Source organism: Sebastes umbrosus, chromosome 7 (genome assembly GCF_015220745.1).
Source record: "Sebastes umbrosus isolate fSebUmb1 chromosome 7, fSebUmb1.pri, whole genome shotgun sequence".
Taxonomy (NCBI): Eukaryota; Metazoa; Chordata; class Actinopteri; order Perciformes; family Sebastidae; genus Sebastes; species Sebastes umbrosus.
The window spans coordinates 14,437,851-14,451,408 of NC_051275.1; the positions used below are offsets into that span (position 1 = coordinate 14,437,851).

Below are 13,558 nucleotides of genomic sequence, written 5' to 3' on the forward strand. Positions count from 1 at the left end.
GACTGAAACTATTAACTCTCCAAAGGCCAAAAGATGAAGGGGGCCTCGGTGTACCTAACTTCCAGTGGTATCATTGGTCGTTCGTACTGCATCCTGTCTCCAAATGGTTAAATCCTGCTTCTCGGGTGTCTTGGAGGCCAATGGAAGATAACATGGTGCACCCTCACAGGTTACAAGACCTGATATACTCCAACATTCCACTCAAACAATCAAAAGAGAAATTTGGCTCAATTATAACCTAAGTAATCTCTACCTGGCGTCTTGCCGGAAAGCATTGTAAAATTTTGTCTAACTGGTATCTTCACTCTCCCATTTTTAATAATGTTGATCTCCGTTTGGGTAGCCAACCAATTTCGTTTTCTCAATGGAGCAGTAAAGGTGTGCACACTATTGGTGACATCTATGGTCCTCAGGGCCTACAAGCATTCCAAGACATCCAGAAACATTTTAATTTACCTGGCTCATCATTCTTTTTCTATCTTCAACTCCGCACAGCGATGCGCACTTATGGTGTGCCTTGGAACATATCTCTTCCCATACATGCATTTCACACAGCTCTTACCAGCCCTAGTGGACTGGTCTCAAAAATATACTCTATCTTACATAAGGCCTCCTGTAAGCCACTAACTATTGACAGACTGTGGAAGACGGACCTCTCTCCAAATAACTCCAACCTAAATTGGAAACTAATCTGGCAGAACATCCAACTATCTTCCAGGAACCCCAACCATCAAGTTATACATTTCAATTTCATACACAGAACATATTTCACCCCCCACATATTGCATAAATTTAAAGCTTTACCATCACCAAACTGCACCTTATGCAATCAAAATGCATTAGGTACTTTTTTCCATATGGTTTGGGGGTGTCCAAGGGTTGCAGAGTTCTGGAAAAAGGTTGCAGAGATGCTATCAAACATATTGTCAAATACAATTCCCTATTCACCTGAAGTCCTGTTACTTAATGACAGCTCCAACCTGGAACTCTGTGTTAAGCAGAGACGTCTCTGGTTAGCTGGCCTTACAGCTGCAAAACGACTAATAGCTTGCAGATGGAAAGCTCCACATTCTGTCAATATACAAAGATGGCTTCTTGACTTCTTAGATATAGCAGGTATGGAACACTGGGCTGCAAACATGCATTTGGCAAAAAGAGAAAATATATCACATTGGAAACAAGCAATCACTACAATTAAATCCTTCATATAATTGTTCTCCGTGTCCCAAAGGTCTAGGGTGGGTGGGATGGGAGGGAACCAAAAGGGAGGGATTTAGGGGTGGGGGGAGGGGGGCACAGAAGTTTTTATTTAAATGACTTTTTGTTGTTGTTTGTTGTTATTTTCCTTCTTCCTGTTTGTTTGTTTGTTTGTTTTTTTTCATTTTCTTTTTTCTGTAGCTGCTTGCCAATTCTGTATTAATTAGTACATGGACATTTGTGATTATATATATATATTTTTTACTCTATTGGTGATCTATCAATTTGTAACCCCACCCTATATAATTTTGCTTAAATACCAATAAAAAATTGATCACAAAAAAAAAATTCATAATATTAATGTGTGATTCTTTCTTTTTAATAAAACCCTTACTATTTCAATAGTATTTCTGTATCGGCATTATTTAACATGGGATTAAACCACACAAACAACACCTTAAAGGTGCATATTTCTTTAAACTGTAATATGAGTTAAACCAAAGCAAAACAAGTTTGTAAGAGGATGAAAAAAATTGATATATATTTGTTGTTTACAATGGTAGCTTTACAAGAGGAGAAAAGAGACATGGGCACTTTATATTGTACATGCAGCCCACAGAAAAAACTTGAACATAAGTTAATCAAAGACCATTGGGTAAGAGCATCCTGTCTCTGATGTACACTAAGCTGACGTAGAGTAGAAGGAGGGAAGCTTTTGTCTGAAAATCCATAAACCAGTGAAAACACACATGCAGCATTCCCAAATGCAGAAAGTTGAGGGATGGAGATCTCAGTTCTCGTTATTGGCCTGATCCTGTCTCTGGGTTTGTGTGAGCTGAACTCAGCTCTTGCCTTGAATGGTCCTTGGGAGGGTGTGAAACAAAACGCTGGGCTCAGCACTGAGGCTTCATCTGTGAAATGTAAACTCCAGGGTACCATTCGTCTACCTGTGTTCTCGATGGATGGTGACTACATTATTGGTGGTGTTTTGTCCATACACCACTACATGCACACAGTGAAGCATAACTACACCACCATGCCTGAGCCACCAAGGTGCACAGGGAGGTTAGTAAGAGGGGATATGAGGATGTTAGATTGTGTGGGGATAGAAATGTTTTGATTTGTATGATGTGCTTAAAATCATATTGTAAAGCTTTTGCTTTGTACTGGAAATGTTAAAAAAAAAAAAATTACATTAAGTGCCTGATCAGTATATGGCTATATCAATTCCAGTTATTATATTCACAAAAATAGTAGAGTGTGACTACATGAGTAATATTTTTTTTTAATGAAAATATAGTGTTTAACAACTGATTCATACACATTTCACAAGATAAACACTAATTGATTGATTTAGTTAACTGTTCATCTTAATTAATCGTAATCAATGCATTAAAAGTCACATGCATTTTGGATTTATTTCTAATAGGCTGTGTACAGGCAACTCATGTACAGTATATTTGGTTCCCAGATACAATACAGTTATCAGTTATTGTCCATATATTTATTTAGTGTGATTATTCCTTTGTCTGTAACCTGCTAAGTCTATTCATCTAGGCAAAAAATAATGTTCATTAAAATGTATGTAAAAAATACAACCTAAATAGTGCATTAAAAAAATCAGTAAGATAATGTAAAAGAAAGGTGAAAAACAGCTATGTATTTTTAAACAGTAAATTAACTGTAAAATACTGTGAAATTAATAAATAACAGTACAAAGCTGTACATTTCAGCAACAGTATAATAATGTTAATTTTACAGTAACATAAAGGCAACCCTGCTGCCAGTTCTTTACTGTTATTTTACTGGGGAATTCTTAACAGTGTAGTTCTCCATTATGTATTTCTGTTAAAATTGTGAATTGTCCTCATGTGTGCAGCGTCGACGGCCGTGACCTGCGCTTCTCGCGCGCAATGATCTTCGCCATCGAGGAGATTAACAACAGCACCGAGCTGCTGCCGGGCATCAAGCTCGGTTATCAGATCTACGACTCGTGCGCCTCGGTGCCCGTGGCGGTGCACGTGGCATTCCAGCTATCGAGCGGCCTGGACCCAGTGTTTTACACCGGAGACAACTGCTCGCAATCTGGTATGGTGATGGCTATAGTTGGTGACTCTGAGTCCACACCATCCATCAGCATGTCGCGCATCATCGGGCCCTTTAACATCCCTCAAGTAAATATTTTGGAATTTCTGGCAAACTATGTGTTTAATAAGAGCAGTGCTGTTTTTTGTCTGCCCGTTAAATAATTACAATGTTGTTTTCCTTTAGGTGAGCCACTTTGCCACTTGTGCATGCCTGTCCGATAAGCAGCAGTACCCGAGTTTCTTCAGAACAATCCCCAGTGACCAGTTCCAGGCTGACGCTTTGGCCAAGCTGGTAAAACACTTTGGCTGGACTTGGATAGGTGCTGTCCGGTCGGATACGGACTATGGCAACAATGGCATGGCGTCTTTCCTGGACGCAGCGCACAAAGAGGGTATCTGTGTGGAGTACTCTGAATCTTTCTATCGGACCCACCCACGTAACAAGATCCAGAGGGTAGCTGACGTTATCCGCAGGTTTCTACATCACTGATTGTGCTTTTGTTCCCTGTGCTGACACTGACCTTCTGCCAGAACAATGTTTAGTCAAATATATGATAGAAGATTTAGATTTCCCTTATTATCTTAGTGGCAATTTGAAATGTACATTTATGTTCATTTATCTCATATGTAGGCCTATTACTGATACTGTCATAAAAATATAATTAGTGAGATCAATACTTTACATTTAACACACCACAAAAGTAAAGTAACTCCTATATGCTTGTGTTAATTATCTTAAAACGCTAATTGTACTGTACATTTATGTTGATGTAATATAATACTGTATAATTTCTCTTCAGGTCAACAGCTATGGTCATTGTGGCATTTATATCCGCTGGAGACCTGATGATTCTGCTGGAGGAGCTGTCGCTCGAGGCTTCTCCACCTCGCCAGTGGATAGGTAGTGAGTCCTGGGTAACCGACCCAGACATGCTGAGGTTCAAGTTCCTAGCCGGAGCCGTTGGATTTGGTACTGAGCAATCTGTCATTCCAGGTCTGAGAGACTTCCTACTGGATCTCTCTCCCCCTAAAGTGGCTGCCTCTCCGGTGCTTACTGAGTTCTGGGAGGATACATTCAACTGCAGGCTGGGAACAAGTGAGAAAGTTATGCTTATTTTTAACATAGGAGACACTCACAGCTGAGTCATTGTGTGTGTGTTGTGTTTTCGTTGTTGTTTTTTTTGTCTGAGTGGAGTTTCCTGTGTTAAAATGTCCACAACTGCTTTAAGGCCAAACCCCAGATTAACAGGGAGATCTATTGATATTGAAAAAAAGACATTTAATTGACATGAAACCCGCAAGCATACAGTAGATAGACAGTCTCCTGGCCACCAAGCTAAATGAAGATTAACAATTGTACTTAATACCATGTATCAGTTGCAGTAGATGTAAGTATGTAGGTCTAATTAGGTTATAATACTGACAGTGATTTCACATAATTTATTTGTTTAAAACACTGATGAGTGTTAACGTGACCTGGTTTACGTAAAGGTTAAAAAAATAGACGCAAACTGAAACAGCAACTATTTAAAAAAATAATAGATAAAGGTCAGTCTGCAAAACACTGCATTGATATGTAATGTAAAGCAATATTTTACTAATACATTACAACGATGTAGATTTATACAAGTTTGTGCAAGGCATGTTTGGCAGGTTAAATAAAACAAAAATAGAACAAAAAGAATATTAAACACATACAGATAAATATTAATATATATTATCATTGTCATGGCTAAAAAACACTTGCCTCTGTCATTGTGTGTTTTTAGGCGCAGCCACAGACAAGAGTGTGTGTGATGGAACTGAAGACATAGAGATGATCCAGAGCCCGTACACTGACACATCTCAGCTCAGAATCACTAACATGGTGTACAAGGCTGTGTATGCAATAGCACATGCCATTCATAATGCATTATGTCAGGAAACAAATTCTATAACTCAGTGTGACAAATTTGCTAGGATAGAGCCCAAAAAGGTCAGTCGAAACAAATATGTGAACACCCCAATGTCGTTTTTAAGCTATAATATACCTTTTATGAAATTAAATATTAATTAAAACAAATATGATTTAATTTATTTTGCTTTTACTTCATCCTCACAGGTTCTGACGCAGCTGAAGAAAGTCAATTTTTCCCAAAACGGTTATGATGTGTCATTTGATGCCAACGGGGATCCTGTGGCCAGATACGAGCTGGTTAACTGGCAAAAAAGTGAGAGTGGCAGCATTGAGTTCGTGACAGTAGGGCACTACGATGCATCACTTCCGGTGGGCCAGGAGTTCCGTATAAATAGGAACCTCACCTGGGTGAAGGGTGACACACAAGTAAGGACCCCAATAGCAATATTTGAACAAATTCAAATTTGACGATCTTAAAGGGTATTATTTGTGTTTTTGGAATTGTGCCTATATTTATGAAACAACAACGGAGAGGCTTCATAGTCCGAACCAAGATGGCAGACTTTATTACTCCTTTCAACCTTGACAAATGCAGCTTAGATTAGATCCACTCCTACCATTCTTATCTTTCACAATAAAAGTCCTAGATATATAATATTCACAGATGAGTATTTAGCATTTTCGTGACGTTTATTCGTCAAGCCCCCAGTGTGTATTGGCCTTAACCTTGGGAGATAACCACTTGATTCGTCAAATGTATGAAGAGGGAGGAATGGTTACAGTTACCAATACAACTTTAAGTACACATATTGGCATATGAGTATTATTTTAAGACGGACTTAAAAAAAAGTGAACCTATCCTTTAAACCTCAGAGCTTCAGGGCACACCTGAACGTGTTTAACTTTGTTTGTATCTATGTGCCAGGTGCCTGTGTCAGTGTGTACTGACAGCTGTCCTCCAGGAACTCGTAAAGTGCTGCAGAAAGGAAAACCCATCTGCTGTTATGATTGTATATTGTGCCCTGAGGGAGAGATTAGCAATGCTACAGGTATTTTTTTCTTCTAAAGCATATCTACAACATTGAATATGACAGCTAAAAACTCTTTTTGTTTTATTTTTTTTCAGATTCCCCTGATTGTTTCCCTTGCCCCAAGGAGTTCTGGACTAATGCAGAGAGAGACACATGTCTCCCCAAGCCTGTAGAGTTTCTTTCCTTCAACGAGGTCCTAGGAATCATCTTGGCTGCATTCTCAGTCGGTGGCGCCTGTCTTGCCATTATAACAGCGGCTGTGTTTTATCATCACAGGACATCCCCGATTGTCAGGGCCAACAACTCTGAGCTGAGCTTCTTGCTGCTCTTCTCCCTGACTCTATGTTTCTTATGTTCATTAACTTTCATTGGAGCACCCTCTGAGTGGTCCTGCATGCTGCGCCACACAGCGTTCGGGATCACCTTCGTCCTCTGTATGTCTTGTGTTCTTGGAAAAACAATAGTAGTGTTAATGGCCTTCAAAGCTACACTAGGTAGTAATGTCATGAAATGGTTTGGTCCTCCGCAGCAAAGAATGACTGTAGTGTCTTTCACGTTCATTCAAGTTTTAATATGTACTATTTGGTTGGTTGTTAGTCCTCCTTTTCCAAAGAAAAACCTAACCACATACAAGGAGAGAATCATACTGGAGTGTGCATTAGGCTCAGCTATCTGGTTCTGGGCTGTGCTCGGGTACATCGGCCTACTAGCTGTCTTTTGCTTTGTGTTAGCTGTCCTAGCCCGGAAACTACCTGACAATTTTAATGAAGCCAAGCTGATCACATTCAGCATGCTGATATTCTGTGCAGTCTGGATCACCTTCATCCCAGCATATGTCAGCTCTCCTGGGAAGTTCACTGTGGCTGTGGAGATATTTGCCATTTTGGCCTCCAGTTTTGGACTAATACTGTGTATATTTGCTCCAAAGTGTTTCATCATTTTGTTTAAGCCAGAGAAGAACACCAAGAAACATTTAATGAACAAAAATGAATTCTAAAACAGGTGGCATTTGGGAAGATATTTAGAGTTTTATGCACACATGTTGTGCACATTAAACACTGTCTTCACCTTGTTGATTTAAATATTTACATTTTAAGTTTTTTACATTAAATATTTTTTAATTGTAATTGTCATTTTGTGAATGTCCTTTTAAAATTTAATTGTGTCATTTTACAAATATGGTTTCATCATGAGCTGAAAACATGAAATACAGTGAATAAATGGAGTGAAAATTCACAATATAAATGAATGATTCATTCGCTTTTATAAAATCCTTTTCGTCACAATAATATTTCTGTATCGGCATTATTTAATATGGGATAAAACCACATAAACATCCCACTAAAGGTGCACATTTGTTAGGCTTAACTGTAATATCAACTAATACAAAGCCAAAAAAGGTGTAAGGGTATGACAAAATTATGAATGTATTTGGTGTTTACATTGGTAACTTTACAAGAGGAGAAAGGAGACATTTATTGCTGATTAAATTGTACATGTAGCCCACCGAAAAGACTTGGACATGAGTTAATCAAAGACCATTGGGTAAGAGCATCCTGTCTCTGATGTACACTAAGCTGACGTAGAGTAGAAGGAGGGAAGCGTTTGTCTGAAAATCTATATAAACCAGTGAAAACACACATCAGCATGCCCACATTTAGACAGTTGAGGGATGGAGATCTCAGCTCTCTTTATTGGCCTGATCCTGTCTCTGGGTATGTGTGAGCTGAACTCAGCTCTTGACTTGAACGGTTCTGGAGATGGAGAGAAACAAAGGGCTGGGCTGAGCACTGAGGATTCATCTGTGAAATGTAAACGCCAGGGTACCACTCGTCTACCTGCGTTCTCAATGGATGGTGACTACGTTATTGGTGGTGTTTTGTCCATACACCACTACATGCACACAGTGAAGCATAACTACACCACCATGCCTGAGCCACTAAGGTGCAAAGGGAGGTTAGTAAGAGGGAGAAGTGGAGGATAAGAGGATGTTAGACTGCGTGGGGACAGAAATGTTTAGATTTTTATGATATGCTTAAAATCATATTGTGAAGCTTTTGTGTTGTACTGAAAATGTAAAAAAAAAAAAAAAAATTAAATTAAGTGCCTGATCAGTGTTTGACTATATAGATTGCAGTTATTATATTCACAAAAATAGTAGATTGTGACTACATGAGAAATACATTTTTTTTAATGAAAATATAGTGTTCAACAACTGATTTATATACATTTCACAAGATAAACACAAATTGATTGATATTTTTCTTTTATTTTTTAAAGGTTGTTTTTCATATATGCAATTTACAGTTCGTAATTATAATAGTTTATAAACCAATTTTTAAGTAGATGAGCTTATAGTAAAACTCATTAAGTACATTAGAGAAAACAACTTCAACATTAAAAATTTAAATAAAATTAAGAAAATAAATAATAATAATAATAATAATAATTATAATTATAATAATGATAAAAAGAAAGAATAGTTTTGATTTTTCTTCTTAATTAATCTCAATCCATGCATTAAAAGTCTCATGCATTTTGGATTTATTTCTAATGCGCTTTGTGCAGGCAACTCATGTTCGGTATATTTGGTTCACAAAAAAAATTTACAGTTCTCCTACATTATGTATTTCATGTAATTCATCATATGTAAGCCTACATTTAAACAATGACACGAGTGTCTGTGTGCAGCATTGACTCCCGTGAACTGCGCTTCTCACGTGCAATGGTCTTCGCCATCGATGAGATTAACAACAGCACCGAGATGCTGCCGGGCATCAAGCTCGGTTATCAGATCTACGACTCGTGCGCCTCGGTGCCCGTGGCGGTGCACGTGGCATTCCAGCTATCAAGCGGCCTGGACCCGGTGTTTTACACCGGAGACAACTGCTCACAATCTGGTATGGTGATGGCTATTGTTGGTGAGTCTGGGTCCACGCCCTCCATCAGCATGTCGCGCATCATCGGGCCCTTTAACATCCCTCAAGTAAATGTTTTGAATTTCTGGCAAACTATGTGTTTAATAAGAGCAGTGCTGTTTTTTTGTCTGTCCTCGTTAAATAATTACAATGTTGTTTTCCTTTAGGTGAGCCACTTTGCCACTTGTGCATGCCTGTCCGATAAGCAGCAGTACCCGAGTTTCTTCAGAACAATCCCCAGTGACCAGTTCCAGGCTGACGCGCTGGCCAAGCTGGTAAAACACTTTGGCTGGACTTGGATAGGTGCTGTCCGGTCAGATTCGGACTATGGCAACAATGGCATGGCGTCTTTCCTGGACGCAGCGCACAAAGAGGGGATCTGTGTGGAGTACTCTGAATCTTTCTATCGGACCCACCCACGTAACAAGATCCAGAGGGTAGCTGACGTTATCCGCAGGTTTCTACATCACTGATTGTGCTTTTGTTCACTCTGCAGACACTGACCTTCTGCACACTAAACCACAACAATGTTTAGTCAAATATAACACAGAAGATTATTTTCTTATCTAATTTGCAAATTGGAATATCTTTTTTTCATCAGGTTTATTTATCTCATATTAATTACTATAGGCCTATTGTTCTAAAAAATAGAGTCAGTGATTCAAAACAGAAAAGTTTCTCTCATGTTTGTTTGTTTCAAATATCTGGATACATATTTAAAATCTTTATTTGTTAGCAGGATCCAGAGGGTAGCTGACGTTATCCGCATGTTTCTACATCACTGTTTGTGCTTTTGTTCCCTGTGCTGACACTAACCTTCTGCCATAACAATATTAAGTCAAATAAATGATAGAAGATTTAGATTTCCGTTATTATCTTAGTGGCAATTTGAAATGTACATTTTTGTTCATTTATCTCATATGTAGGACTATGACTGATACTGTTATGCAAATGTAATTAATGAGACCAATTATGTACATTTAACACACCACAAAAATAAAGTAACTCCTTTATGCTTGTGTTAATTATCTTAAAAATGTTAATTGTACTGTACATTTATATTGATGTAATATAATACTCTATAATTTCTCTTCAGGTCGACAGCTATGGTCATTGTGGCGTTTACAACCTCTGGAGATCTGATGATTCTGCTGGAGGAGCTGTCGCTCGAGCCTTCTCCACCTCGCCAGTGGATAGGCACAGAGTCCTGGGTAACCGACCCCGACATGCTGAGGTTCAAGTTCTGTGCCGGAGCCGTTGGATTTGGGACTGAGCAATCTGTCATCCCAGGTCTGAGAGACTTCCTGCTGGATCTCTCTCCCCCTAAAGTGGCTGCCTCTCCGGTGCTTACTGAGTTCTGGGAGGATACATTCAACTGCAGGCTGGGAACAAGTGAGAAAGTTTTGCTTATTTTTGACATAGGAGACACTCACAGCTGAGTCATTGTGTGTGTGTTGTATTTTCGTTGTTTTTTTTTGTCTGAGTGGAGTTTCCTGTGTTAAAATGTCCACAGCTGCTTTAAGGCCAAACCCCAGATTAACAGGGAGATCTATTAATATAGAACAAAGACATTTAATTTTAACACTATTTTACTTATAAATTGCAAATATGTAGATCTATACAAGTTTATGCAAGGCATGTTTGGCAGATTAAATACAACAAAAATAGAACAAAAAGAATAATAAACACATATGGATGAATAATTATATATAATATAATTTTCAAGGCTAAAACACACCTGCCTCTGTCACTGTGTGTTTTTAGGCACTGCCACAGACAAGAGTGTGTGTGATGGAACTGAAGACATAGAGACGATCCAGAGCCCGTACACTGACACATCTCAGCTGAGAATCACTAACATGGTGTACAAGGCTGTTTATGCAATAGCACATGCCATTCATAATGCAGTGTGTCAGGAAACCAATTCTATAACTCAGTGTGACAAATTTGCCAGGATAGAGTCCAAAAAGGTCAGTTGAAACAAATATGTGAACACCCCAATGTCATTTTTAAGCTATAATATACCTTTTATGAAATTAAATTTTAATTAAAAAAATATGATTCAATTTATTTTACTTTAACTTTATCCTCACAGGTCCTGACGCAGCTGAAGAAAGTCAGTTTTTCCCAAAATGGTTATGATGTGTCATTTGATGCCAATGGGGATCCTGTGGCCACATACGAGCTGGTTAATTGGCAAAAAAGTGAGAGTGGCAGCATTGAGATGGTGACAGTAGGGCACTACAATGCATCACTACCGGTGGGCCAGGAGTTCCGTATAAACAGGAACCTCACCTGGGTGGAGGATGGCACACAAGTAAGGAGCCCATTAGCAATAATTGAACACATTCAAATTTGATGATCTTAGCGGGTATTATATGTGGTTTTGGTCCCTGTTTTCCATACTGACTGTGAAGAGATCCATGCCAAAGTTAGTGTTTTCAGTATGAAATCCCCATTTTATATTTTTCAAAAAAGGTTTCCTTTGCTGAGCTGCGTCATAGGGTAGTAACAAAGTTTACAAAATAGTAACCATAGTTCTATAAGCAATTAATGCTATTAATATGCACGTAAATATCGTTTTTCAACCTAATGTTTTTGTCATGAATACTCACTCAAAACACGAATATTACAGAATGCAACAAAAAGCAAGGTCATTATTCACAGACTGAGGTTGAATTTTTGAATTTGGAATTGCACTCATATTTATGAAACAACAACGGAGAGGGTCCGTTGTCCGAACCAAGATGGCAGACTTTATTACTCCTTTCAACCTTGACAAGGGCAGCTTAAATTAGATCTACTCTTGCCATTCTTACCTTTCACAATAAAAGCCCTAGATATATATTATTCACAGATGAGTATTTAGCATTTTCGTGACGTTTATTCGTCAAGCCCCCAGTGTATATTGGCCTTAACTTTGGAAGATAACCACTTGATTTGTCAAATGGCTTTTAGAGGGGATTTCTCACAGCCAGTATGAACACGAGGAATGGTTACAGTTACCAGTGCAAATGGCAGTACACATATTGGCATATGAGCATTATTTTAAGCAAACTTGAAAAAATGTGAACCTATCCATTGAACCTCAGAGCTTTGTAGCACACCTGAATATGTAACTTTGTTTGTATCTATGTGCCAGGTGCCTGTGTCAGTGTGCACTGACAGCTGTCCTCCAGGAACTCGTAAAGTGTTGCGGAAAGGAAAGCCCATCTGCTGTTATGATTGTATATTGTGCCCTGAGGGAGAGATTAGCAATGCTACAGGTATTTGGGTTTTTTTCTGAAGCATATCTACAACATTGAATATGACAGCTTAAAAGCTCTTTTTGTTTTATTTTTTTTCAGATTCCCCTGATTGTTTCCCTTGCCCCAAGGAGTTCTGGCCTAATGCAGAGAGAGACACTTGTCTCCCCAAGCCTGTAGAGTTTCTTTCCTTCAACGAGGTCCTAGGAATCATCTTGGCTGCATTCTCAGTCGGTGGCGCCTGTCTTGCCATTATAACAGCGGCTGTGTTTTATCATCACAGGAAATCCCCGATTGTCAGGGCCAACAACTCTGAGCTGAGCTTCCTGCTGCTCTTCTCCCTGACTCTATGTTTCTTATGTTCATTAACTTTCATTGGAGCACCCTCTGAGTGGTCCTGCATGCTGCGCCACACAGCGTTCGGGATCACCTTCGTCCTCTGTATGTCTTGTGTTCTTGGAAAAACAATAGTAGTGTTAATGGCCTTCAAAGCTACACTCCCAGGTAGTAATGTCATGAAATGGTTTGGTCCTCCGCAGCAAAGAATGACTGTAGTATCTTTCACGTTCATTCAAGTCTTAATATGTACTATTTGGTTGGTTCTTAGTCCTCCTTTTCCAATGAAAAACCTAACCACATACAAGGAGAGAATCATCCTAGAGTGTGCATTAGGCTCAGCTATTGGGTTCTGGGCTGTGCTCGGGTACATCGGCCTACTAGCTGTCTTTTGCTTTGTGTTAGCTGTCCTAGCCCGGAAACTACCTGACAATTTTAATGAAGCCAAGCTGATCACCTTCAGCATGCTGATATTCTGTGCAGTCTGGATCACCTTTATCCCAGCATATGTCAGCTCTCCTGGGAAGTTCACTGTGGCTGTGGAGATATTTGCCATTTTGGCCTCCAGTTTTGGACTAATACTGTGTATATTTGCTCCAAAGTGTTTCATCATTTTGTTTAAGCCAGAGAAGAACACCAAGAAACATTTAATGAACAAAAATGTATGCTAAAACAGGTGACATTTGTGAAAAAAGTTGAGAGTTTTATACACACATTTTGTGCAAATTAAACACAATCTTCACCTTGTTGATTTAAATATTTACATTTTAAGTTTTTTAGATTAAATATTTATTAATTGTTATTGTCATTTTGTGAATGTCCTTTTAATATGTCATTGTGTTATTTT

The 13,558-nt window shown here is 38.8% G+C and overlaps 2 protein-coding genes across 2 annotated transcripts; both read left to right on the top strand.

The window, feature by feature from the left end:
• Positions 1-2,140: 2,140 nt before the first annotated feature.
• LOC119491581 (extracellular calcium-sensing receptor-like) lies at positions 2,141-7,209 on the top strand. Its single transcript, XM_037775722.1, has 8 exons — positions 2,141-2,262; positions 3,077-3,371; positions 3,469-3,758; positions 4,085-4,380; positions 5,054-5,259; positions 5,386-5,607; positions 6,107-6,230; positions 6,308-7,209. The coding sequence occupies exons 1-8, from the start codon at positions 2,156-2,158 to the stop codon at positions 7,207-7,209; spliced, it is 2,442 nt and encodes an 813-aa protein (XP_037631650.1). The 5' UTR covers positions 2,141-2,155.
• An 837-nt stretch (positions 7,210-8,046) lies between these two features.
• Positions 8,047-13,467, top strand: LOC119491635 (extracellular calcium-sensing receptor-like). Its single transcript, XM_037775787.1, has 8 exons — positions 8,047-8,168; positions 8,904-9,198; positions 9,298-9,587; positions 10,227-10,522; positions 10,895-11,100; positions 11,226-11,447; positions 12,273-12,396; positions 12,478-13,467. Exons 1-8 carry the CDS (start codon positions 8,062-8,064, stop codon positions 13,380-13,382), a joined length of 2,445 nt encoding a protein of 814 aa, XP_037631715.1. The 5' UTR covers positions 8,047-8,061; the 3' UTR covers positions 13,383-13,467.
• Positions 13,468-13,558: the final 91 nt, after the last annotated feature.

Bases quoted from the DNA above. Each gene is read 5' to 3' on its own strand.
- LOC119491581 (XM_037775722.1), top strand. From the start codon at position 2,156: ATGGATGGTGACTACATTATTGGTGGTGTTTTGTCCATACACCACTAC. The intron at 3,759-4,084 runs GTTTCTACATCA...ATTTCTCTTCAG, and splicing joins GTAGCTGACGTTATCCGCAG to GTCAACAGCTATGGTCATTG. The intron at 5,608-6,106 runs GTAAGGACCCCA...TCTATGTGCCAG, and splicing joins GGGTGAAGGGTGACACACAA to GTGCCTGTGTCAGTGTGTAC.
- LOC119491635 (XM_037775787.1), top strand. From the start codon at position 8,062: ATGGATGGTGACTACGTTATTGGTGGTGTTTTGTCCATACACCACTAC. The intron at 9,199-9,297 runs GTAAATGTTTTG...GTTTTCCTTTAG, and splicing joins GGCCCTTTAACATCCCTCAA to GTGAGCCACTTTGCCACTTG. The intron at 10,523-10,894 runs GTGAGAAAGTTT...GTGTGTTTTTAG, and splicing joins CAACTGCAGGCTGGGAACAA to GCACTGCCACAGACAAGAGT.